The sequence below is a fragment of the Branchiostoma lanceolatum genome, chromosome 1 (assembly GCF_035083965.1).
Source record: "Branchiostoma lanceolatum isolate klBraLanc5 chromosome 1, klBraLanc5.hap2, whole genome shotgun sequence".
Taxonomy (NCBI): Eukaryota; Metazoa; Chordata; class Leptocardii; order Amphioxiformes; family Branchiostomatidae; genus Branchiostoma; species Branchiostoma lanceolatum.
In genome coordinates this window covers 30,953,516-30,981,225 of record NC_089722.1, presented here as the reverse complement: position 1 = coordinate 30,981,225, position 27,710 = coordinate 30,953,516, and the positions used below count along the sequence as shown (strand labels likewise).

Sequence of the window (27,710 nt, the reverse complement as noted above, 5' to 3'; positions counted from 1 at the left end):
CCTTCACCCCTAGTCTCTACCAGACTACTAGTAACCGCGTCGGCTATAGAGAGAACATTTGCCGGGGGACTTTGGCCATGGAGGGTAACATTCGCAGCCGCAGTCCAGGGTTGTAATATTGGACCCTATCTCCATAGCCGACCCCCTTCATACAGTTGACTCTATTTTGGCCAATTTCTACTATTTTCCCAGCGACCCGCAGAGGCTGGTAGAGTCTAATGTCAGTCCGTAACCATTAGGCCAGACTGGCTGACGAACGACCCAGTACGTAAAGAAGTCATAAGCAAAAAATGTATATAATAAGCCCCACAAAAAGACCCAGAGAGCCTGCTATGGAGGCTACGTTGTTACCTCCATGTAAACGGAGGCACTGTTTTGAGTGTGTCTTTGCGTATGTCTGTCTGTCTGTACTTTCCGGACATTTTTAGTCAGCTCAACTAAAGAACCTCCGGATGGATTGTGAAGATATTTGGTATGTTGGTAAGGCGAAGGTTAAGCTCGATTTTGAGCCTCATGGTGTGACCTTGGTCTCCATTTGTCATTTTGCAATTAGAGATTGCGATTCTTCAAACTCCAAGCAGATGTAAGGATCCCACTCACAGTTTTTTGGACACCTGTTTTTGTAAATTGGAAATCCCGTATGAACAGCACCACCTATCAGTGCCCTAAGCAGGGTACAGTAAAAATAAAAACAACTACCGTCGTCATGGCAATGTATTTTTTTTATTGTCAATCTTGTTGAAACAATTACTTCTCTCTCTCCGTAGTACACGGGAGCGGAGTCATGTATTGCACTTGAAACAATTCGTGAAAAAAAATACCTCAATGCCGTTTTCGACGTTTGGTGGTACAGACAAGACGTTTGGAAAAAAAACAACATTAATTTGACAATAAGTAAGACTTCCACAACAGTGGCCTACTGAATTGACTTTATTTGAATTGCAAAAAAACACAATACCCAACACATAGACTGTTGTCTACAGTATGTTCACAGTACATGTATTCAAATTTAAGTATTTTGAATATCTTTTTATATTTGGCTAATTGCTTGAGCTATGGTTTTGACTATGAAAAGGTACAACCTAGTCTCCAACAGACTAATACTGACTGAATAGTAGTAAGATTTAGCCAAATAGAGAGAACATTTGCCAACAGTTATGTTAACTTCACACATACCTTAATTATGCAAATTAAATTCATAATGCATACGTACATAATTTGCATTCAGATATGTGCATCTTCACCTACACACTAAAACCCCTGACAATCCATTCTTCCATTCTTGACTTATCCTCTTTCATGTTGATTGGTCCGGCAAATGAATTATCCGATTAAATTGCTGAAACGTTCCTGAGACTTTTATCCTTTCAACTGGCAACCCCGTTGTGAGACCATGCTGGAGTTTGATCCTAGAGGGATGTCTAATCATTAGTTGATTTCTGGGTTAGACATCCATTGGAAACTACTAAAGGATCAAATCTGCAACACAATTACAATGGCATAATACAAAATAAATTAAGCAGTGCTTGACAATACTGGTAGATGGCATCCAGTATTTTTCACCAGGGACTGAGCTGAGATTGAATCTGATTCTTAGACAAGTGTTGCCTGTATATAAATGAGTATCTGACTTGACGTGTAACTGAGTTACTGAAGTTAGACCTGTTGGACTATTATTGTGTCTGGGGGTGGGGCTGGGCATGTACACAAAAGTCCCTGATTATAATTGTTCTGTTAAAAATATATTGCATACATGGGGTCTTTGGAATTGTCCTTCAACACAACAGGTTCACAGACATCGTTGTCCTCCCCCTTCCACCATCCGTCCAAGTCTGTGTACACTTTTCTCTCTGTAGGGCACACCTGGTGGAGCTTCCGACACAAATTACACCACCTGCCATAATCCTCCGGAACTGCACTCTTGGGAGGGTGTGTCCTCCATCTGAAGTACTGATGATACTTCTCCTTATCTTTGTCAAGGATCTTAAGGTAGTCTGCTAAGGCTTTGGGCGACTCGAAGTCGTCTACGTGAATCAACGAACCGGGAGGGGCGTATCTTTCGTAATCGGCTTTTGGCGCCCCGAACACTACTGGGACAACTTCGTTCTCGATAGCGTTCCTCCAGAATTTCTCTGTGATGTACTCTTGACATTTGTAGCTTTCGAAGGAGAGGTAGAACTTGTACTGTTTGATTATGTGGTTCGAGCACTCAAAATCTTTCTTCAAGCATACAACTTCCCCGCACTGGCCGAAGACGTCCACATTAATGTGTTTTACCAGTTCCTCTGCGTAAGTGAATCGAGGTAGGTATTTGTAACAATTGCTCACAAACCATACTGCTAAATGCTTCTTTCCCAGTGTATAGTCCTTGTTTGGGTTGGTTTTCTTTCCTTTTAACATTTTGTAGGTGAGACTACTGGAACCGTAAGCAGTCAAAACATCTGAGTCATTTCTATAAGTCATGGTCCAGTTGAAAACACCGCTGTAGGACACGAGATCCCGCAACCTAGTCACGATCGGACATTCCATGGCAAACCACACCCAACGTTGGTGCGGGAGCCGCGTCAGGGGCATGGCGGCCTTAGAATAAACCTTTGGAGTGTCGTGGTAGTGAAAGACGAGGGCGTCTGCGTTGCCGACCTGTTCGCGGTCTCCCGTGAAGACACACTCGGGCATGGAGGGGCAGTAGTGGTCCTGAACCCCCCACAGCCGCACCCCCCACCACCGCGTCCAGATAACAATGACTTTGTGATCCCGTACGACGCTCCTTGGAACAGTCCTACCGTTCCAGGTGGAATAGAACTTAGACTTGGAGTTGACGGAGACGTCGAAGGTGTTAAAATCACATCTGGGGTCGGAGTACAGACTATCTATGTCGATGGTAGGGATTTGGACGTCGAGCTCACCGTTTTGATAGTCGTCCCGATGAACCGTTTCGACCTGACTTTCCAGGAACAGGCTACACAGAAGCACCAGTACCAGAAACACCAGGTTTACAACGATGAACACTTGGAAGCCCTGCTGAAACGTGATCCTTAGTTGCCATCTCTCAGACGCTGGGGTTGCAGGGATCGGAAGAGTCGTACCACCTGTCATAATCATAGATGTACTTCCAGTCACTGACCTTATGAGTCTTAAGAACTTTGAGTCCAGCCAATCTCTAGCAGATTTGAATGCTAAGATTTCTTACAGCGGTACATTTTAAGATTAGATTAGGAATGCTGAATCACACACTGCTTTCTATAGCTAGTAACAAGGACTATATAATGTCCTTGCTAGTAACTACTGGAATGGGCTGATCATCATTTCTTCATCTTGGTCACTGCTGTCATCAAGTAAAAGAATAGAGAGTAGAGTTGAGTTGAGTAGAGTAGAGTAGAGTTGAGTAGAGTAGATCCATACAGCCAGGTAGGCTTAGATCTCTTCCAGTAAAGATATGGTCCATGCTGAGCTACAATATGAGGAAAGATGAAAGCATTATTGTCAGAAACAACAGCAAGAAAGTAAGACCAACTTTTGAAAGACGATCACTGCCATAGCATTTGGAACAATATCAATTGTCACATATCACATGTATAAAAGTAACAAATTATGTAACGTTATTGTATCTTAATGCGTGGCATATCTTTTTAGAATATTACACTAGAAGGATAATCTTTAAGTCATAAACATCTGGTTCCTTTGAGTGAAACCTGTATTCAAAATTCCGTATGTTCTAAAAAGAACTGTCAAGTGGCTCAGGTTATTGCAAACCTACAAACAAATCGCGACCATGGACTTTGTACTATAGCGGTAGACGGGTTCCCCCAAACATTGCATTCGCGAACGTTTACGTTACGAACTTCGCAGAAGAAATGCACATTGAATTAGTGTTAAGTGCCAACAGCAGGAATCATCGCTCTAAATGTTGCTCTTTACGCACTTACACGAGGAAATTGGCTGTAGACTTTCGACTCAGATTTTCTAGATCAGGGCGCTGCCATCTTGTTTACCCATCATTCTTTGCGATTAGCCAAACTGTTGGGGAAAAAACTTTTGGTCGAGGCTCTTGACAGGATGTTCGTTTGACAACGCTTATAAAAACACCTCACTATCCTACCAAATATAACCCTAGCCCTGAGGATTATCCTGGAAAATAGTCTTATATATGACTTGTTTACATTCCTGAGCAAGAATTGTTAACTAGAATTTATTTTTCAAATGCAAAACCTGAAGGTAATACGCTCTACTTGTTGAGCCATAGCTCAGATTCTTTGAACGGATGGTCACTGATTCAATTCTATTCATGTGATTCCTGTCAATAAGGATTCTTTGCACTTACGACTGGAACATCCTGTCAATAGTAATACTATAGCTAGAACAGAGGATTTTTTTAATTATTCAATACCACACTGTACTTGAGCTTAGATTAAAGATCTCAGTGTCCCGAACAAAACGCCGTTTTCAGATTTCAAATCCGATGAACCCGAGTTGAGATATTGAATTTTGAAAGAATAAATTTTGACATTTTTGGTGAAAACTTAATCATTAGTCCCATGGGTCTGATATGGCACCGCAGGGAGTATATTCACTGTAATAAAGACATTGTGTACAATAGTATCATGCATTTGGGGTAGTCAAGTTTTGATGCTTCACAACAGAAATTCTTGGCACAATTTGCTTATGCAAGTGTCAGCTGCCACAAGATGTCAAGCAAATTAGTCATTACAACTTATTATCTTATTTTTGATTAGCATATCTGCATACTAATTAGGCATATTTGCTCTTCTTCTGCAGGTTTCTCTACTACCACATTGTATATAACAACTAATATAACAACTGGTACTTGTGACATGCCTAGCAATAAGATAATCTCTATAAGCTCTGGTATTGTTGATTAATGACTAATTAGCATATTTGCATATTAATTAGGAAGACATGTATAACACAGGCCATTTCTACAGATTGGCCTATGCATTTCTCTTTGATCTCATTTCTATGCAAACTAATAGTGAAACAGGTAGTTGTCACAATATGTAGAACAAATAGATAATCTCTGACATTCTTAATTAATAGTTAATTAGCATATTTGCATACAAATGAGGACAACAAAGTGCATGACCATGACTGTTTCTACCTCTCAGCCTACACAATTTTTGTCTGCTCTCATTTCTTTTCAAAATGAAAGTGGGACTGTTAGCTGTCACAATATTTCTAGCTAATGAATAATCTCTGGAATTCTTAAGTAATCAATAATTAGCATATTTGCATATTAATTAGTAAAATAAAGCACATTATTAAGGCTTCTTTCACCTAGCATACAATGTATTCTCTTCTGCTTTCATGAAAATAGAAAAAAATAATACCAAAAATCTCAAGTATTCTTATTTAATGACTGCTTGTCATAATCGTCCGCATACTTATTAGTCAAATTATTGGACAATGAATGACACTTCCATGTATGTACATTTATTAAATTTTAATGCAATCATAAAAAATGTAACTCCAAAACAATCCTAAGCATGGAATGTAGGTTTAACATGCCAAGAGTCTCATCAATTGATTAGAGCTGATACAAAAGCGTGCTCTCAGAATAATTCTTTACTCTGATTACTGATTACTCTATATCATAGCTCTGTACATCAAATTCAAAAGCCAGAAGAGAATCTTTTTAATTCACATATTCTTAGAATACTTCTTGGCAAGGATTACTCTTGCTAAACTTAATCACTTAATCAGACCTCTGTAAATTGAATTCAAAAGCTAGGAGACAATCACAGATTGCCTTAAATTAGACAAATCTCTTTTGAAATTCACATATTCTCATAATGATTCTTGGACAGTAGTCAACTCGGTTTCTCCCACTCAGGACAGGAAAATCAGGGCTGTCCCTCAGGAAACGCCTAAGCATATAAGGACAATCAATCAGTGCAAGGCGACAAGCCACCAGGATAAGATTAACAAAATCTTGTATGGGACTTAACTACCTTACAAGAGATATTGACAAGTATATATCTTTAATAATACTGTACATGCAAAATAAATTGATATCAGACACCTCAGGCTGAACTCATCGATTCATCACCAAAACTCCTTGATACTGAAAACTTAATCCCATCTACCTTCATAGTATGTGCGCAGTTTACGTATTCCCAAGACGAGAAGCGTGTAAGAAGCCACATTATAATCAATGTTCGCCCCGCCCCCTCGCCGCGTCCCGCCCCAGTACCGCGGCTTCGCGCCATGGCACCGCGCGGAAAACACAATTCCCACCGCATTTATCCCAAACTAAATGCAGTAAATCTGGTGTCAAATTAAAGCTGAGAACATGCTCTATCGTATTTCCGGTGCCGCAAATTGATCATTTACATCTATAGGGGCGAAAAACGTGATCAAAGTTTTCAAAATCGTCATAAATTGACTTACCTTGCACATAGAAATTTGCGGCACCCGCCAAACTGTTCTTAAAATCCTCTAGAACGTGTTCGTGACGTTTATACAGACCATAATATTCGTTTGACCCGGTGGAAATTCGGTCAAAGTGCGGAGTTCGATTCCGCCCTTCGCTGAAATCGGGCCCGCGGCGGACGCCGCTAGCGGGGCGGGTGTGTCTGCTCGTTAATCACGCTCTAACTCAACACCAGTAACTTGTATTTATAAGAAATTCCGTACACATAGAGATAAGATATTGATGGTGATACACACAAAATCTGGTGCTTGTAAGTATTATACTTTTTTTTCACAATTTTTTTAAACGACCAACTTAGGCCCGTAATACGGGGGAGTCAGATTTCGCACATTATTACAAGGTGAATTGCGCTAGCTAAATACTAGTACCAAAAGTTTTCAGACGTCTGGCTGAATTTGCAGCTATGGAAGTGATCGTACATAGTTTACAAATAAAACAAAAAATAATGCTACTGTATAAGATCATAGCATGCACAACATGTTTTAGGGCGACACTATCTTCTGACTATTTGGATTGTCTTTTGTCGTTTTGTTTCTCTACATTTGTTGGAAGTAAGATGAAACCTTACGTAAGGTCGTTTCTGTTTTGTCAACCGAGTAAGTTGATAATGACTACCCTCTCAAACAAAACAAAACAACTACGAATGCCAAGGGTTAAATTAAATTGTTGAGTAAGGAATACAAGAGGATGAATCCAGAAGTGTTCTTTAGAAATGCCTTTCGCACACCTGGATGTTCCTTTGATCTTTTAGACATGCACAGTTAGGTCATTGCAAATGGACGAGAACCGATCTCTGTTGATCAGCAAAACCACCTGTTTCACTAGATGCGTAGAGGACTCCAGTAACGCAAGCTTGGTCATTTAAATCTTCCTAATATATTCGGAATGGTGTATAATTTATCTGGAAAACGGGGTTACATTTGTATTAGCAGGAAGGCTTAGGATAACATGCATAGTACACTCGGAGGTTTTGCGAATTTTCAGTGGTGTGGATGCTATCTAGTGTTCGGAGCCTTCAAAATTTCAAGCGCAGGAAAGACATTCAATAACTGCAACATCAGTTTTCTGTTGCCGTGTTAACTGCAGTCCGATTTCTATCGGTTTGAAAGTTAGACTAGTATTTTTAAAGCATGTGTGGAGCATGTAAAAAGTTCTATCTAAAATATGCTTAACACATATAACGTTATATGTATACGCACACACACAACGGCAATTCTTTAAAATGTTACCCAGGTTTCAAATAGATTCTATTTTTGGTCATGTTTTTATAACAATGAATGGACAATGCGGATACGCGATCGCGCTATGTTTAGCATGCAACAAATGGTTGTATAGCGAGGGAGGACCCATTTGTTTCAAGGGGTGTGCGGAAATGTTCTATGACAGTGGACTAAAAGTTCACGCCAGACGTTGTGATTTTCTTCTCTTGATAAATCATAAACTCGGTTTTATGATTTTTGCTACGGTAGCGTTTAGAATGCAAACTTGATAGCAGGCTGCTTTTCCTAGCTTCACAACAATATTTGATGATTAAAAGAAAAGTTTAGGTGTGATTTGGCGATCAGTCGGAGCATTAAAGGGATTCTAATTTTAAACCCCCTCTGCAAAGCAAGAGATTCTATCAGCAAATAGGAATTGTCTTCTAGCAGTGCGCTCCCAATGCATACGGAATCACAATACAATAGAATTACCTTTTTTCATTAACTGACGAAAATTCAGTGATAAAAAGCACGTTCAAAAATATGGTTTTGAAAGTGAAAAGGTTGAAGAATCAACGCGAAGGGATGCTACGTCCCCCATCAGAAAATGGATCGCTCCAGGTGTGCGTGTAGGATTTACCTGGATACCGCGGGAGAATATACAAATGACTTGTTGCAACACCCCGCATAAAATGTCTATCAAACTGTTCATTACCATTTAGGTGAATACAATCGAATAAATGTGTACTTGTTATTACCGTTCGACCTTAGATATCTTGTATTTATGTTTTAGTGGGACGCTAGATTTGTAAATTGCTAATCCTTTGTCAGGTCAAAGTGTCAATTCTCCCTACTGCGGGTGGCTTCTTGGCAACGGGCATTTGCATGATAATGTATCAATGTTTTCATGGTGAATTGCTACAGTTCATGGGTACAACAGTGGGGCCACCACAAAAAATGGCAATGACTAGGGGTTCCGTCGCCAAGTCCTTCTTGGACGATAATTAAGACGAGGGATCGTAGCCGAGAAGTTGCAAAAGACGGTTTGGCGGGAAACGGTGATGTTTACTTTCTGTGTTCTGTGAGACAGCCATTTTTTTTGTTCCAGTACACGACTGCAGCTTAGCCTGAGAACAGAACCCATTCTACAGCCATTGTGACGGAAATTCCTGGATTTTTCTCGTGTTTATGTACACCCTGACGTCCTAGGATCGAGTCGACAGTCAAGTTTATCCTGTCGAGCGTCGCAGGACACGAGGAAAAGACTTAAGACTTTTGCATGAGGCGAAGTGTTGTTGTAACAACTACTTGACACGATGTCCAGTTTAGCTGCAAACTCGAGCACCTCGGGTCTACCGCCTTTACAGGCCCAGTTCCCGCAGTGGTCGCGGGTTGGGACGCTAGATAAAGCCCGGTACCCCAGGCCTTTCCTCCGGGACCGCCTACAGACTCTACCTCCGCCTGGAAGCCAGCACGACGACCGGGGAGACCGACAGGGTTCGGCGGGGAGGGTGCAGTTCTCTCCCGAGAGCACGGACTCCGACCTGTTCGGTACGGGCGACATGGACGCCAACTCCAGAGCACAACACCTCCAGAAAAGCATGAACTTTCTTAAGCAGCAACACGGAGACGTCTTGAAAAGCCTTCACGACGAAATAGAAGGTCTTAAGAGAGAAAATAAAGGTGAGTCGGATATGAAGAAAAAAATGCCCCCCTCCCTCGAACTCGCCATATGTGACCCTTTACACAGCTGTTTTGTTTGCCAGATCTTTAACTTTAAGACAGCGATATCTTAAGCTTGTTACTGCTACTTCAAAGATTTCTTAACAGGTTCAATCTAGTATTGTTAGTCCACAAGATTCGTGCACAGCCACATAATACCTGTTGTTCATTCGGCTGCTCTTTCCAAGTACCACATAATGAGTCATTTATCTTATAAACTTGCAGTGAACAATTTTATTTTCCACAGTCCCTCAGTTGGTATCATGAAATATTCTTTGAAAAACAGCTTTGGATTTCAAAAGTTAAATCACAATTGTATATGTGAAATGTTTATTAAATGGAGTGATGATTTGACAAATTGAGGAAAGGAGTAAGTATTTATAAGACATGTAATTACTGTATTTCTTGAAATGTTTGCAGTGGTTTTATTTTTGTTAGAGACCTCTTTACCACAAATTTGTGACACTGCAAATATTCATTTCCAATGTATTTCTATTTCACCACAGGATTGCTTCAAATACGAACTAAAATGCTGAAAAAAACCTACTTTCTACCTTTCAGCAAAGTCTACTCTAAGTGATGGTCTAAGTCTATGCGAAAATAACTGAATTCGCAATACTTCACTGTATTTGATTCTTTCACCTAACCTATATTTCTATTTTTATCCACAGATCTACATTTTAAGTTGATCATGAGTAAGGGACTGAGCCCTAAGAAAGGTATGTTGGTCACAGCTTAGTTTTGTCACATGTTACTGTAAAATTTGACATTTTCGCAGTGTTTTAATGTTCGCTGCTTTCGCAGTTATCTCTTCGCCGCAAACTTAAAACCATCGGGAAAATGCTTGTTCTGTCTTCTGCCAACCTACAACCTTGTTTCAACAGCGAACAAAAAACCACCTGTGAACACTCAATTTTCTCCATACTGCGAAATTAAATCCCCACAAACTTAAAGGCATTTACGGTATTCCATCGCACACCTGTGTAAACCACACTCTTTATCCATCCTTCAATGGAACACCTGTCAGAGGTCTGAAATGTTGTTCTTGTAAAGTTCCTTTGTTTTGATTTATTTGAGTTCTCTGAAATTCTATATTTTCAACCCAAATAAAGTGTATCATTGTTATTAAAATGTAAAGAATGCAGCAAGCAAATCCACACCAAATTCCGTATAATATTTCACAAAACATGTAAAAAACAGTGATTACACAGAACTGACAAAATGGGAGTCTCTCCGAGAGTAACAGATGTTCCAAAACTTGCCGACCACTTTCCTCGCAACAAAACGTTGCCAAATTTCAGTTGTCATCACAAAACGCACTCAACAAGCTAAATTTTACTTACAACACTTAAGTGCTCTCGACGATCATTACACGAGTGGGCTGACGATTCATTGGTTTGTGTCCAGCGTCGTTTCTCGGGGCAACCGCTTGTACTTTTGTGTGACGAACAAACTTTAAGCCCCCGTCAGTAAATACCCTGTGTTCCAGTGGATCACGCTTGCACACCTGCAAACTAATTAAGGACCCTTGGACAAACATCGTCTTTTATGCCCCGTCTTTTCTCTGCTTTGACCGACCAGTCCTTTTGGATTATTCCCTGTATTAAGAAGGCTTGAAGGCTTCTACTGCCACTATATTTTTTCACGCTTTGAACACGCTGTATTTGCATGCTGTTAATTCCACTATCTGTATGCTATCACTTACAACGTTTGAAAGAAGCATCTGTTGCAAACTCTTGCATGATACTTCTAGTACTGTGCAATATTTTCACCTGACACAATCACATGAAAATTTGTGGCATGTCTTGAGTGTGTTTGCTTGATGTATACAATGTAATTTAAATGAGCTAAAGACCACTGTGAAATTTCTCAATTTTGTTGTTGTTGTTTCGTGAAATTTTGGCTGAACATTTCAACTTTCCAACAATGAAAAGGGATTGAGGTTTGAAGAAGTCAGTAAATGAAAATAAATTGACAACGTCCCTCCACTGCCATATTCATATATACTGTAGCCTCTATTGTTCCAGAACTGAGCTCTGTGTCCAGTACTGAAGATCAGAGTAGCACTACAAAAGGTAAGAGTGTGCTTTCTGAAGGGTTCTTATCGTTAACTTAACAAGTAAGAGGTGTGTTCAAGGACAAAATAGCTCTCATTTGAATGATATTGAGTATTCACCGGATGATTTCAACACCATGTTTTTTTTTCTGTGCCATCTTGCATCAAGGTTGTCTTCATGACTCCATGTTTTACATTAATGTTGTTAATACTGTATAAAAAATTTTTAGACCTTAAGTTATACGTCATGCATACTAAACTGGTGGACTTACCAACTACTATGTATCTATACAAGCTCCGAAAAGAACAAGAAATAGTCATGCCTTCAAAATTCGAATACCTGAGTTATCAACCCAGTATTGATATGTTCAAAAAGTTATTTTTTCCTAGAACTATCACAGAGTGAAACTCGTCAAGTCCTCTCTAGATGGCATTTAAACATGCTTTTAGCATTTAGCGTAATATAACCAGCTGCTGCCATGCCACATGCCTGCGAAGCTGGAGTGTTACGTCAAAGGTTGGTTATACCGCCTATACAGAAACAGTACTTGACAACAGTGTTTGATAGTGATACTGGCTATACAGATTCAGATACAGACACAGTACTTGACAACAGCGTTTGAATTCTTTACTCTTTTACAAACCAACAGAGGACAAGTTAGACGAACTGAAGACCCTTTTTCTGGAAGAGGAAATCCGGGACCTGAAGTACGCCCTGCGGGAGGCCCGGAGTCGGAACCAATACCTCACACAGATCATTCAGCAGAGCGGAAGGTGAGACAAAACTCAAAAGAAACATAATACAATGTTAAATTTGACAACAGTGACAGTGTCTCTTGTGGCGTGATGATCAACATCAAGTCACGTGACAAGAGAACTACAAGATGAGATCTGACCGTATTACTGGATTGAAGAGAAGAGACAGAGTGTTTGTCTCGAAAGCTTCCCAGAGCAAACTATTTATGTTGTGTGTAATGTTTAAATATGTGTCAAAAAGAATGTTGAAATTTCTTCCAACACTAAGGTATTTACGGATCAAATTTTCAACGACCGCTGTCGCCTTCTTCAGGATCAAAAATGACCAATCACTTCCGAACGTAAACTCGTGAGAGTTATAGACACATTACTTTATTGACCCTTGTCTTTACAGATACGTGACGTCAGCATTTGGTCAAACGTGCCAGGAAATTTATGTCCGGCAGTGATTGGTCATTATTGATCCTGAAGAAGGCGACAGTGGTTGTTGAAAATTTGATCCGTGTTTACTGGTAGTGTTGGACGAAAGTTTAGCAAATTGTATCATGGTTACTACCAACGCAGATGAGCTTCCATGATAATTAAAAAATCTTCAGGATCTGTCCGTTCTGGGAATGAAATTTGCTTGTTAGGAGAGATGAATATTTCACAACTACACGCCAAAAAGATCTGAACTTCATGACATAAAAGTGGTGAAAATGTATTTTTGTAAGCTTCAAATCAAATGTAAGATTTAACAACAAAAATCAACAACATGTGTTCCAAAACAAAGAGGGGGACAGAAAAAAATCTGAAGTTAGAGGCAGCTCTGGTATCAGAGGGACAGTGACAAAAGATATGAAGTCATTGTGAAAGAAATGGCGCTTTAAATTTTTTTGGCTATGGCCTTACCATACAATACAAGTACTGATAATAGCACTGTTGGCAACAAGGAATCAGATAGTGCAGACTTCAACCCCTCTGGCTGCATTCACCCAAGCTGCGCTGCTCCCTCTGGCAGAACATGTAGAAACTGCAGTGTGGACACACACACACACACACACACACAATACTTTCACAGTGGTTTTATTTGTGGTAGGAGGGAAAAGGACATTTTGCACTGTTTCCAAATTTGCGGTTGAAATAATTCTGTAGTAAAGTAGTACAAGGAGAACATATTTGCAGTGTCATGAATTTGCATTGGAGAGGTCACTGCAAAAGCTGCAGAAATAAAACCACTGCAAATGTTTCGAGATCTACCATACTTTGCTCCCTTGGAGGTGAACTAAAAATGTATACAACAGCACCAACAACTCATATCTATTCATATACATTTATGCATAGGTTAATTCATTTGTATCCACTTGACTATTTGTATGTATAGATGTAGTAGACCTTAGGAAAGTCGCTGTACTTTTGTTGTGTCAATAAAGATTTCCATATTCCTTCTCTATCCAGGCAACAGCTGCAGCAGGTGCAGGTCCCGCAGGTGCCCCCGGCCGACCATGCCTACCAGGTGCACGGCAACGCTCAGGTGCAGGCTGTCCACACGGACTCCTCACAGCTGGCGAGCAGTCAGCTCCGGGAGATGGTGAAGACACCTCAGATACTCCTCAACCCACTACAGATTGTACCAGGTGTGTATTTCTTTAATCTGGGGCCATTTCCTACCCTAAGTGTCATCCTAGTTACTTCCAGGGCTCCCATACTCTCCTTTCACCAAGGTCCCTGGAACTAACTAGGATGACACTCAGGCTAGCCATTTACTTCCTTTTATTCGTCTGTTCAGACCCTTAGTGCCTAGTAACTATAAGGCAGCAAGTTTCCTTGCTGTTTCATTAGTAGGGTATATCTTTTACAGGGAGGGGTTGCTAGCCATTCTCCTTTAAAATGCTCAAGGCACCTCCTCGAACACGGGACTCACATCTTACTTTCCTTAAAAAAGACCGGTGAAGCCCCAACCGATATGTCTTGACCCAGGATTGAACCAGGGCCTCCCAGTTAGAGCTCAACTGTGAGGCTGCTACCAGTTGAGCTATAGGGACATTCCTATTTCCTTCCATACAAGTATTATAATATGTGTATGTAAAAACGTAATTGTACAACAATTGTAATGGATGAAATGTATGGCAAATTGCATGACTATGTTTAACTTTCTCCCTGCTGCCTAACTCTGTAACTACTAGAGAATAGGGTGGCTTACAGCTACATGTACTTCAGTGTGCTAAATGTTAAACTTGTTCCTTCAGCACCCGGCCAGCCCCCCCGCCCCCCCACCCTGGCGGAATGTGAACTCATCATCAAGTATCTTCAGAACAAGGGCGACCGACAGTCACACGAGGTGAGCTCTTTCAACAATCTCCAAGCAGATGTTGGGAGTGGAAAATCATAACATTTTTGTCAGACCAACCAGCAAGTCTGACAGTCCTCCTCCCCAGCATCTACAGACATAGGGAGGGGCACTTCTTTCTAAAAATGGTGTTCCTGCCCCTCCCGATGTAGCCTGGATGCCAGACTGTTTCCAGGGCCAACACAGGCCAAGTCCTCAGCTCTAAGGCCAACATGCCCCCAATGAAATTATACAACAGGCCCCCCTAGACGCACAATATTAATAATAATATTATTGATATCATATATGATATTATATATTATTATAGAGATCAGAAGTCTTGCATCTAGACTTCTCCTTGTGCTCGTATTAAAAGCAAGCTAGAGAAGCAAAATACCAGTACACATCATGGGGATTCCGTATTCCAGCATGTAGACTGTATGCTTTGATCTGTAGAGTTAGAAAAAATGATTTCTATTCATATGAAAAGAATACAATAATGATTGATGCTGTGTTATTCCCAGCTGCTGAGACTGAAGTCTGACCTGAGGGACGTCCTGTACTCTCACAAGTGGACCCCTGACGCCTACCTCCTCGCTAAGGCCTACGTGGCGGACGACAAGTCCAGTGAAGGGTCAGTTCCTCTTCTTCAAAATGGCTCAATATGTCTCTTAGGCTAGCCTCCGTTGCAGACTCCTCCTGGCTGTTTTCTTATTACATTACATTTTCATTACTGGCCAAGAAGAAGAAAATGAAAACGGTAACTTGAAAAAGAAAACAGCCGGAAGGAGTCTGCAACAGAGGCTATGTTACACTGAGACCGTGCATGATTTCTTTTGTGTAATTCTTACTAGAGTGTAATCAGAATTTCTGCATGTAGAATCGCCGTTTGTCCTAGGACAGATTGGGATCACAATATGTACTTGTAGAATCGCTTATTGTCTAAGGACAGATCCCAATCGCAGTTTGTCCTAGGACAGACTCCGATCGCGATCTGTCCTAGGACAATCGGTGATTGTCCTGAATCGCCATCTCTACTGTGACATGTACATAGATGAAAGCTGTAATAAGTCTGAAACTGTCTTAGATGTATTTTCAATAGTGCAATGTAGAAGACCAAATTTACTAAAGCCAAACAGCTTTCAGTGGATTCATAAATTTTTCAACACTTTTTCACTGTATCTGAAATCACTAATACAGCATATTCTTAAAATTCAAGTACAGTATCAGAAAAAGCAATACTGTAAATGCAGAAATGTTCGCGGTGGTTTTGTGTTCACGGTTTTTGCGGTGAACTCTTTACCACGAAAAGCCGTTCCATTGTGTGACTGTAGCGCTACTATCATTTCAAACGCAAACTCAAAACCGCCGCAAACACTCCGTTTTCTCCCTATTGCAAAATTCAATCCCTGCTAAACATTTCTGCGTTCACAGTATAACCTCTGTTGTACTTTGATGTATTGTTAAAAATTTTGAGGTTAACTTTATACTTCCATACAAGAGAGGCAGTAGGGTTTGTAAATACGTTTCGCTGACATTCTACTTTATTGTATGTTGTGCACCCAAAAGTTTTTCTGTGCACCTAAATTTTTAGGTTAGGTGCACCAGTGCGCCTGTTCCCAAAAGTGAATTTCTAGCCATGTTGTTTAAGTGTCATTGTTTGCATCTTAAAAGTTGTTTCTTGTTCTCTTCCTCACAGGGAAGTGGAGAGTGTAGCCAAGTTGCCAAAAGTTCCCATGAAAAATCCAACAAAAAAATTGTAAGCTCCAGTTTTCTTTGTATACTTACTGTATCATCACTAAACAAAAGGGAAATACAATGTAAAATGACTTTTCTAATGCGCCTTTAGAACTTTCTCCATCTTTTGTAGTTTGATCTATTTTTTCTTTTAATTTTCTTGTACATATTGCTTTATATTACTCTGTGTTTATTGTCCTCACCTTTAACAATTAAAAGTTAAACTATGGCTGCATAATGCTTAAAAGATTCACTTTGCTTTTTTTACATGAACATATGCCATGACATTGAACAGACATATCCTAAACTAATTATTATCTCGTTGGTTTTTGCAGGCCAGAGGCAGCCTTTAGAGAAACAGAAAAAGTGTCTCTACCCGCCCTGAAATCAACGTTAGGAAACAAAAATGTGGAAAGAAGGAAACGGGTCCAAGCCGCGCAGAAGTCCAGGCTTCGCAAGGAGGTACTACAGTGACAGCTCATCCCTGATTGGTCTAGTGCTGTCATGTGACCTTCTGATTGACATATCAAGAAAATAGACTAAAAATGCTGCATGGTTTCGTATTTGAGGACCCATTGACTTAAAGATCATTTTCATCGTCCTTTTTGTTTTCATTGTTATTGTCATCATCATACACATTGTTTTTATAGCCATTTTTCTTTTGTATCTCCATTGTTGTGGTCAAGATATGTTTATGAAAAATATGTATGCCGCTTTGGTAAAAGTATGAATTCTGAAAGTACACCTATGGCCATGCTCTAATGCAGTAGCAATAGAAACCTAAATTTTAAAGCAAAACATATGTTTTAGTGGAAATTATAACCCAATTGATCATTGTTGAAATGAAAATTATTGTTTTGAAAAAGCATGTTAACTGCTATGCAAATTATGCGATTTTATAGTCTCGTTTAGATGTATAGAAAGGTTGAAACAAATGGAACTGAATACGCAATATTCTAAAAATGGAACTGTATCAGATCAGAATTTGTAAGGAGTGAAGTGTGTTACAAATTTGGCTTCTTCTTGCAGGGCACAAGAGAATTCCATATCTGTTTTGTGTACGCCTTGTGTAGATAAATCCCTTTGACATAGGTAAATAGGATTGGCTTTGAAAAATGTGGTATGTAAAATACGAGGTCTCCCAAACTTTTGGATCACGCTGTAAAGTATTCATGGTGCTGAGGTATCGGGTTTCAGAATGTTTGGGCGACCCTGTACAGTTCATAAAGACTTTATATCTATTTTATGCCATATCATTTTAACATATGATTTAGATGCTGGGAACAGTTCAGCATGTTAACAATCATTGTGCCAGAAGTAAAAAATGCAACAGCAGAGAATGAAGTTGTATCGGTGTCTTATTTCCTGGAAGGGCATTCTTTTGAAGAGTTAGAATCCTTCCCATATCAGTGCGGTCCCCGTTTCTATAGCCCTTGGGCCACACAACGCCACTACGATGTTCAACTCCCATTCTTTTTCTCACAATTTAAGTGCCAAGTGCTAAGTAGAGAAAGCAGTATGCACCATTGACGTTGTAAAGACGGCGTCCTTCACGCTACCAGGGTTTGAACCCCTGACCTCCTGAATGCATGGTGAACTCCTTGCGCCAGTACAAGTTAAGTACTCTCCAAGCAGAGGTTTGTCTCTGGCTTGTTTTTGATGTCTTAGGCGTTTTTGTCTGGCTTTCTATTTTGTCCTGGTTTTTTTATTATGTTGCCAAGCCAAAAGTTGGTGGACAGTAAGCCACTGCCCCTATGCCTATGGTCTAAAAGGCCCTCTAGTTGTCGTAATATACTTGAAGGGAACTGGACATCCCACCACACTTGCCAGTAAGAGTAGGGATTTTCCTTGGTTTGCTAGGAACAAATTCTTGTAGACATGGCGCCTTCTCTCCAATCACTATTTGTGCCAGTATTTCTTTCCATTATTGAATCATTCAAAATCATCCCATCTCTACATTCAGTCTCAGACAAGCATTACTCCTCCACATCATATGCACACATTTCTTAAAATCTTGTTCTCTGTATTTGGCAGTCATGAAAACACAAACACATGTATCAATTTCGATGGTTTATTTTTGTACAAAAATGCTTATATAGCAAAAGCTGCTGTTTTCTTACACACTTTACAGTGGACAACAAGAAGCTTCATTTTTTCATTCATATTTAGTAAATTCCATTATAAATAATAAATTATACAAACAACAAACATATTCACAAAGTAGCATATTTCGAGCAACACAAGTGGTTGATTTTATATTGCACTGGAACAAAGCAGTGCACGAAAAACATTGCGAACTCTTTCTTATGCCACCTATCGTCTATTTACAAGTTTGTGTCATGATATATCATACAAATGGTTTCAAAGCTGAACATATGGCGAACTCAATATCAAAGCTGAAACATCGACAATACAGAAAACAATCTGAAATATTTTCTGTTCTGAAATTGTGTGGTGGTCTGTATTGACAAACACAGAATGATTGAGGTACAAGCATAAAAACACACATTCCAGAAAAATAGAAGTATTGCATTGCAAAATAAAGTGCTGACCACAAGAGCAAAGTTTCCCTTCCACAATATACAGCTCCACTCCGGCCTAGAAAAAGTTGCAACAAACGGAAAACTCAGCTCACAGAAGTAAAACTCAGCTCAGAAAATAAAGTGACGAATGGCAAAGATTTCCACCATACTGCAAAATGTAACAAAAGTGCATCCTAATTCAAATAAGCCAGTTAAAACAGCACAACTTGTACTTCCAGTTACAGGTGAGGCCCAAAGCATCTTCAATGTACAATGTCATCTCTCACATGGAATTCCTTGTCATATTGCCCATCGGATTCTGAATTACTGCACTGACATCTTTCACTGATGTTTTAGTAGACAATTGTTTTCACTGCTTTCTCATTTCTTAATCTTCCATATCATAAACCAATCGTTACTTCCTTTTCTTTGTTCTCTCCATGCACAGTTGTGCTATCAAGCTGCCAATATAAAAGTGCATACATTGAAGGAAGCTGGCCATGGCGAGGCTTTCTCGTTACATCTATGCCAAAAACTGCATACTGATTACACAGTAAAATGCCAAGGAATGTTCCATATGATGCAAGTTTTTGGATCTATGCCTATGTGTTCTGTCACTTTGATGTTTGAGAAATAAGACCAGGCAACATATGTCAGATCTTTCAAAGGGGAAGGAAAGTTACTTAAGACAACTTACGAAGATTGCTTAACTACCTAAACTATTTCACATAATTTACAGAAAATATGTACAAAATTGAGATGCTTTTTTTTTTAAGTCAGACGATTACAAAGAATTCTCTGGGTGTAAAAAAAAAATGACATTTTTCTTTGTGGCCCAAAAGACTAATATTAGTCATGTTGAGAAGCAGCACAAGTGCAAGCTGCCATATTTAAATCATCTTTATATATACAAAGTAGTGACAAGGATTTTTAAAATATCACTTCCAAAGCTCCACGACTCTATAGACAGCTCCCTCTAACAGTTCTTGCAGATAGTGATATCACAAAACAACAAAAGTCATTGCATTTGCATTTTGATACAACAAATTCCACAGGTAAGAATACGAATTAAATAACAATTTTTTCCCTTTTTTTTAATTTACAGAAAAAGCACTATCTATTCTAAGACCTAGCTACAGTGACGCATCACGCAGCCGAGTCCTTTCCTCTGGGCGTGTACGCTATGTCGCCGTTTGTGTCCGTGTATACTAGCCTACCGTCCTCGAGTTGGTTAGCGTCGGCTAGAGGGATGAGGCCCCGGCGGTCGACGTCGTTGGTGCGCGCCTTCTGGCTGCGGCACCGCCTGCGCTCCCGCCACAACCAGACGTACACGGTCTGCAGAACCAGCAGGACGCCGAGGATCACGCACAGGGTGACGACCAGGGCGAGCTGGACGGGGTTGGACGGCTCCTCGGGGAGGTGGATCGCTGTGGAGTTGCCCTCTGGTGCAGAGTTGGTGTCATCAGACATGGCGACTTCCAGACGAGAGATAGCGAGCTCGGACCCTTCAGTGTTCATGGCGGTACACTTGTAGGAGCCGCTGTCGGCTGCCACGACCGTGTCGATGGTCAGGGTGCCGTCGGTGCCCACGGAGAAACGCTCGCTCTGCTCGCCTTGTCTCAGCTTCATGCTGGACGGGAGGGTCCACTCGACGATCGGCTGAGGAGACCCGCTTGAGCCGCAGGGCAGGGCGAAGACGTTTCCGACGGTGGTCTTAGCCATGTTGTGGGCGTCGGTGATGCTGGGAGGGCTGCAGACGAGAAGGTCGGCGGTGACGTCCTTCAGGGGCCGGCCGGCGAGGGGCTGGGGTCCGTGGCACGAGATCTGTGCGTTCAGACCGGAGACCAGCCTGCCGCAGCCGCTCAGCAGATCCTTCATCCGGCAGTCGCAACTGAAGGGGTTGCCGTGCAGATCAACCTATGGGGAAACACAAGTGAACACGCCTGTCAGCATACATTTCAGCGTTTCAAGGACAAGACAATAATTTATGTACGATATCATTGAGTTTGGAATCAACATTGTCCAGCAGTCGTTGCTCTTTTTTAAAGCGTTAAAGCTTTAGCAAAATAACGAAGGTGCTACAAAAGAGAAGAAAAACAAGAAGTCTTTCAAACTTACCTGGCCGAGGTTCAAGAGCTGGCGGCACACGGGAACAGGCATGGTGGCCATCTTGTTGTAGGACAGGTCGATGTAGACGCTGCCGAAGTCTCCTCCAACGAAGGCCTCCGGGTCGATGGCGGACAGCTGGGTGTGGTCCAGGTGCAGGGTGGAGATGGTAGGGAGCGCCCGGAAGCTGTGACGTTCCACCTGGCTGATGGGGTTGTGGGACAGGTCCAGCTGCTCCAGGTGAGGGGCGTTCTCGAAGATCCCGCTCTTGACGATCGTGAGGTTGTTGTAACGCAGGGTGAGGACCTTGAGGGTCGGGACGGCCTGGAGAGTGTTGGGGGCGATGTCGTCGATCTTGTTGTGTTGGAGATCGAGGGACTCCAGGTTGTCCATGCCTGCGAACGCGTCGGCCTCGATCTTTGTCATGTTGGTGGACTGGATGCTGAGGCTACGCACGTTCTTCAAGTCCTTCAGGCTGTTCGGCTTGATGGTCTGGAGGGGGTTCTCACTGATGTACAGCGACTCCAGGTTGTTCAAGCCGTCCAGCGAGCCTTCCTCCACGGTCTGCAGCTTGTTTCCCGTCAGGTGCAGTTCCTCCAGGTTCCGCAGGGGGGCCATTGCGCCGCTCTGGATGGTGTCGATGCGGTTGTAACGGAAGTTGAACTGGGAGCCGTACTCCGGTAGGCGGGCCCCCTGGAACATCGTAGCCGTCAACGTCGCCAACTGGTTGCCCTGGATACTGAGAACGTACAGCTTCTCGAAGACGGCGAACGCGCCTTCCTCGATGGTGTGGATCTGGTTGTAGTCCATGGACAGGTGCGTGACGGTACCCAGGCCCTGGAACATGCCGGCTGTGACCACCGTCAGCTGGTTGTTGTCCAGGCGCAGGTGGTTCAGGTCGCCGATGTTGTTGAAGGCGCCGGCCTCCACCGAGTCGATCTGGTTGTTGCCCAGCTGGAGCCCCCACATACGGGTGAAGTTACCGCGAGCGAACTGGTCCCGACGGAGGGTCGAGATGGCGTTGAAGCTGAGGTCCAGGTAGCCGGCGGTGGAGGGGACTTGGTCGGGGACCTCGGTCAGACTCTTGTCGCTGCAGTCGATGGTGCCGAACTGGTGGGGACATTCGCACTTGGCCGAGTCTCCCTCGGACGTGCACGCGTGCACGGCTGAGACGGACCGGGGGCACCACACCACGGCGGCCACACAGGCCGTCAGGACGGCTGCAACTAGTCGAGAAGTCATTCTGCAACGAATTCTGGAAAGAAGAGAGAAAGAGACATAAATATGTGGCAACCGTGTGGCATACATATGGACATTTTCGTATGGACAGTCCAAGAATGAAAGGAATATTAATAAAACAGATCCGTTTCGAAAGCTGTGGAGATGTTATTTTGACATTATAGTGTGTAAAAATGGTGAAATGGTACAAGATCAAGAATTATGTACAGCAGCGGAAGATTTTTTTAATATTCTGTGATTGCCCTCGCTTTTCTGACACTGACAGTTGGCCTCACAACGTGGATTTATAATCAGAACAAGGGCCGCCCATGTAATCGCTTTCAGTCGGTGGTGAGTGGCCCTGGGCAAGATAAGGGGGGTAAAAGTTTGATTGAAAAACAACCGGCCACTTCTTAGATCTTATCAAATCAGAGTGGATTTGCCGAAAGTCACACCGTAGCGAAGCCTTTTAGAAATATGAGCGCGACGCTTTCCCACAGCCACTCCGCAATCTTCTGAAAATTTCCTGCATTGGCCATTTGTGATATAGGGTGAGCACCAGGGTGGAATATTCAAATTTCAAAAGCCATTTAAGGTTTTAATTTTCGGTGACGAACGGCAGCTGTTGACACCGATGCCCTTGAGATGACGATTACCATACAGGCGATGATACAATAAACAATGCAGCACTGGCGGTGGCGTCTTCTTCGTTTGGAATTTTTCAAGTGACTTTGACAGCTGTTTCGAATAACGTCAGAATCTAACTAAATATTTCCTTCTGTGGAGATAAAACGCGTGATAGCGTCAGATTGGAATGTGGCGTCATATCGAGAAATATCTAAGTAGTCGCGCCATGTACTTATCGGCGACGTAATATACAAGTGGCCTTCGATTGTGTTTTCTCCAAGGCATATCTCAACCTCTCCAAGATCAAACAAGCTTGTGGTTCTTTCTTCAAGGAGATACCCAAACAAAATGTGAAGAATTCAGCGGAACGCTTCATCAGGCTTATCTCCAAGCAGATATTGAGCTGGAAGATCGCCATACAAGCTTTTAATTTCTGACTGCTAGCTTCTCTGATCAGGTTATGTGATATTTGCCATAACTTCCTATCTATACTATATAATATAGTACTTCTGATATTTTCATACGGATGGACTTTCAAACAAGAGCCTCTTGAGTTTGTGAAATGCGATATGCGGACAGTGACCCATGCGATGACTACTTAGAATAACAACGCTAGCAGGGGGCCTCTCTTGTTTATTTTTCATGATATCATTAGATCTAAAATTATTTTTTTCAGAAAACAATGCGCTAAGCTGTCTAAGCAGGGATTCTGGAAGGATTGCGGACCAAGTCCTTAAAACACATCCAAAGCGCTTTTTTGATCTTTCGTTGGAATAAAATCAGGTTGGTAAAATTTTGATAATAAAAATAGATCAAGGAGTGCACTTCTTTCCAGGGCCATCCTTTTCAAGTCATTCCCCTGGATCATTTTATGTTTTCATATTCATATTAATTTGGGTTAGTAATTCATGTGCGTTCACTGAGTGCGGCTTGATGTGCTTTGGAGGCAGTGAACTGAAAAATGAAGCTTAAGACGGCTGCAAAACGCAAAGAACCACAGTATGTCGGGAAAACCTGCTTAAACAATCTTTCACCTTAATTTTCATGATCACTCATCTGCAATCCAATATGTACATCCAGTAAATTTTAATCTACCCACAAATATTACGCAGAACGAGCAGATAAATGAATAACATTCGGTGCGTTGCGCTGCCTTCAAATGAGAAAGTGGTTCGATTTTTCCGGGGCGCTGATAGGTCGCTAAGGGAGACGGACGCGAGCCGGGGCATGACATACTTCCTATCGGTTGAACAAGTAATGGTTCGCTGACACACCCCTTAATGTTATCAAACTACCAACTGATAATTCATGTTTGCACTCTCCCTTTGCAAACGTCTTTTTTTTCTAGAACATTTTTTCCGCCAAAAGGAAAAGGCGTTTTCCTTGGTTTGGTTTGGATAGTGAACATACAGGTATGTGGCGTGATGAATGTATTTGACAGGGGGCGAGGTACCGTGGGGTGAAAAGTTCACACCATGCCACTGCGAGCATTTGTAACTCTACAAACGGTATCAACAAACAAGGCCTTATCGTCACAAGGCTTTTGAAAAGGTGTGGAAATGTTTGAACAAGGCGGGAAGGGCTCCAAGGGAAAGTGAAATACGCGCCAAACGTGTAACGTACTTTACAACGTTCAGGTAAAAACGTTGACACGTTTCCCGCAGGGCCTAGGTTGCACAGCAAGTGCGCTGGGGGAATTTCTGGAATTCCAATGTCTGAGGAAGACATACGATCTGTGTCCAAACGCAACAAGTCAGGAAACCGAGGTCACACAAACACTAACAGTCTTTCCTTCGGAAATTCTTCTTTAAAACCACAGGAATCTGTTTTTAAATGTTCGCAATTTAAGAAATTTGTTCTCTGTGCCATTATTATCAAACAGGCTTACCATTTTGATTTGGGTGGCAAAGAAAGAAAAATTATACAAAATTGATCTACGAGTTCGTTAGAGCCTTTAGTAGTCAACACAATAGCGAACAACATGGCACGATTCAGCCGTTGTAACAAGACCCCGTGGTCTTTTTTCTGTCTACTGACTCAACGAGCCCTCGTGTGAAAGGTTCGGCTCACATGGAGACAAACATCGTCCAAACACCAATGACAGAAGCGCGTCAAGCCAAGCGATCATAGTAAACAACCAGAATTTGAGGAATTTAAAGGGCGGGGATGATTGTATAGGATCGAGATAGATAAGCAAGAAAAATCTGTCAGTTTTCCCGAAAGAAGAAAAAAACGCTTATGGTAACGTATAAACTGAACGGCTGCCATTTACAATGTGATTATTCATGCATGTGCAAGCACGGTTCGATCACGCCACTCTAGCAGACTTCCCATGTACACAGAGTGAATCACTAATAAGGCGTTGTCGGGTGTCCCCGATTCCACACCTTTCCGGTATTTGCGAGGTTCCGGTGTCGAATTTGAGGAAAATACGGGTACATATCATCGAAAAAATATTTTTCTACGGTCTGTATTGTTCCGATCCTGATTTCTTCTGCTTTTTGGGAGTGGTTTGACTTGAAATGATTTCAGGAAAAATTCAAATGTGAACGCCGGTTGGCGATTTGCATTTATGTCGACCCAGAACATGATGCCATGTTTTAGGCTTTTACTAGAAAATGTAACCGTACAAAAACAGGAATACGCAGTAAATATAAACATCGACTCATATCAACATTAAAGCATCCTCTTGTCGCAATAAAATCGGATCGCTTGGGTCAAATAACGAGCATTTTCTGTACGGGTTGGGCGTTGATCGCGAAACCACAACAGCCGCTGCCAAGCCTCACTATTGTACGGGCCCACGTGTAGTACACGACCGGCTTGTAGTACTAGTATACACACAAAAAACCAAACCTACCTTAAATATCTACCGCTGGAAAATTGTTCAGTCGGGGAAATCCCTTTTCAGACGATATTTCTACAAAGATTTGCTTCTGCTAGAACAGGAGAACTGAAATTCACGATCTCTCGTCCGATTTTGTATTGACAACTGGTCGACACGCCTCCCTACCGCCTGGCTTAGAAGCCAACACTGGGCACTCATTGGTTGTCCCGGCATCATCCGACATACCAAATCATACCCGCTGGGCTTTCCTCATTAATAATAACAAGCGTCTTTAGACTGAATATATTACTGTCTCGAAAAGGGACATGGTCAGATTTTTCCTACATTTCGGAATAGAAAAAAAGGAACTAAAGACAAATTGGAAAATTTATAGGAATGTTGTGAAATAGTCCACGAATTTGTTTCTCGCAAAAATAAATGAATTGTGGCAGAGAGTACAGAATTGGTAGAATGATAAGACGTTATATTGTTATTTGTGGTGGGAAATTTTGGCACTTGGTGTATAAAAAATGTAAACAAGACTTGTGTACAAATTCCATATGGAATGCTAAAAGGAACAGAACCCCACATTCGTATACTGTACTAAAATAATTACATTTCCCTAAAATAATGCCACACTAACCTTAAACTTGGCTGGATACAAACTTGAGATAAAGACACGACTTCACAGTTTGAAGTAATCAGTCAGAATTGGTGCTCCCTGTTTTCAACACTTGTCCGAAGACGACTTTCTGGTTGTTTGAATGGATGACATGTGGAGGAAACACCTACAATTCCGGGCCTGGCAACCTCCAGGTTTTGAATCTATTTACCGGGTAGCGCCGCGCGCTGATTGGTCGGCTGGCATCACCCCATATACGCGAGTGACGTCACTACGTGGCGGGTAAGACTCACTTCCCGGGTGGGTAGCCACGTATTCAGGCCTCTCAGGAGGTCAAATATATGGAGCCGTTACGTATCCTATACCGTTTCCTGGGCGTTGGCTATGTTAGAAACATCAAATTCAGAGCCGCAGGGGGTAGATGGGCAATGGGTCAGGATTCAGGAAGGATGTCGTGGGAGGGGGGTGCATTTATTTTTTTGATAGGTCAAACAATTATTATCTGCGTTTTTGCTGTTTCTCGGTGCAAATTATCATTTTTCGTGTATTATATATTTTTCATGCCTCAGCCCAGTTAACACAGGTGTATGAAGCCATATGAAATATACATTCAACAACGTATTTATCTATTTTTGCATAGCCATAATAGATAGAAAATCTGACAGATTTCATTTTTCATAGTGGGGTATTCTGACAGTGGACGAGCTAAATAATGCAATATCACGTTTCTTACGTTCCTACGAAATGACACACACATATCTAAACCAATGACTGTAGTCTGGAAATGCACCTGTCCCTGTGCGGGCGCAATTTCCCACTAGTACTAGGGGAAGCACTTCGCCATATCAAAACCCCATTCAAAAGACACACATGGGATTTGAGGAAAAGCTGAGGTGAAAGTGTCACTGGGGAGTAGGAAGCCATAAATTAAACCGGTCGTTTCGAGTGGACGTGATCACGTTAGATGAATATGCATGTAGCACCGTCTCATTACTCCATATAAGGTGCCCCGTGCTCTCATAGGGTGACTCCGATCGTACGAGTGCTGGGGAACTGCGATGTAGGTTCTCTGTGGTGTCATGTAAAAGGTCTCATAGATCACCGTTTGTGGTGTATAGCGTGGTGCGGAACACAGTTAGTCGTGAATTTTGTCTGTCATCGTTTGAATATTCCGCTTTTTGTGTTGGTACAACCGGCGCGGTTCTGTTTCGAAGCCGACACGAAAAAGAAATTCCTAATCTGCAGTGGACACAACCAAATGCACCTGCTCGTGTATGGCACTATATATGCATTGATATTGTTAACGCTATGCGTATGTAAACACAGCAGAGGCGATGAAAACAAAATTTTCCAAAGGCCCATGAGACAGGTTATGCAAATTCTACAGATCTGATTGGTGTGTTGGCTAACGAGATCAATATTTTTAATTTTTGCGATGATGTCACCGCCGCCGGAACCTCCCCTCCCTGTCTGACAATCGAACGATATGACGTACAATAGACCTTTCCCGACAAAAGAATGATGTCATTTTTTATAAAATATTGGTCTGCAGTTTTGCTGAG

The 27,710-nt window shown here is 41.8% G+C and overlaps 3 protein-coding genes across 5 annotated transcripts; 1 reads left to right on the top strand and 2 right to left on the bottom strand.

Moving 5' to 3' along the window:
* Window positions 1-704: 704 nt before the first annotated feature.
* On the bottom strand, window positions 705-4,030 carry LOC136448529 (alpha-(1,3)-fucosyltransferase 7-like). Its single transcript, XM_066448127.1, has 2 exons — window positions 3,927-4,030; window positions 705-3,451 (listed from the first exon to the last, which is right to left on the bottom strand). Exon 2 carries the CDS (start codon window positions 3,100-3,102, stop codon window positions 1,735-1,737), a length of 1,368 nt encoding a protein of 455 aa, XP_066304224.1. The 5' UTR covers window positions 3,103-3,451; window positions 3,927-4,030; the 3' UTR covers window positions 705-1,734.
* A 4,472-nt stretch (window positions 4,031-8,502) lies between these two features.
* On the top strand, window positions 8,503-17,566 carry LOC136448558 (coiled-coil domain-containing protein 74A-like). 2 transcript variants are annotated; one of them, XM_066448179.1, is made up of 9 exons: window positions 8,503-9,330; window positions 10,041-10,088; window positions 11,397-11,444; window positions 12,076-12,199; window positions 13,619-13,797; window positions 14,410-14,501; window positions 15,014-15,123; window positions 16,189-16,248; window positions 16,562-17,566. In XM_066448179.1, exons 1-9 carry the CDS (start codon window positions 8,964-8,966, stop codon window positions 16,698-16,700), a joined length of 1,167 nt encoding a protein of 388 aa, XP_066304276.1. In that variant the 5' UTR covers window positions 8,503-8,963; the 3' UTR covers window positions 16,701-17,566. The 2 variants fall into 2 exon arrangements, with proteins under 2 accessions (XP_066304276.1, XP_066304268.1); XM_066448171.1 differs by having other exon boundaries at window positions 8,519-9,330; window positions 11,382-11,444.
* Window positions 17,567-18,283: 717 nt separating this feature from the next.
* Window positions 18,284-26,354, bottom strand: LOC136448459 (leucine-rich repeat and immunoglobulin-like domain-containing nogo receptor-interacting protein 3). 2 transcript variants are annotated; one of them, XM_066448026.1, is made up of 3 exons: window positions 26,170-26,354; window positions 20,867-22,109; window positions 18,284-20,665 (listed from the first exon to the last, which is right to left on the bottom strand). In XM_066448026.1, the coding sequence occupies exons 2-3, from the start codon at window positions 22,094-22,096 to the stop codon at window positions 19,895-19,897; spliced, it is 2,001 nt and encodes a 666-aa protein (XP_066304123.1). In that variant the 5' UTR covers window positions 22,097-22,109; window positions 26,170-26,354; the 3' UTR covers window positions 18,284-19,894. The 2 variants fall into 2 exon arrangements, with proteins under 2 accessions (XP_066304123.1, XP_066304131.1); XM_066448034.1 differs by lacking the exon at window positions 26,170-26,354 and adding an exon at window positions 25,560-25,879.
* Between the last annotated feature and the right edge of the window lie 1,356 nt (window positions 26,355-27,710).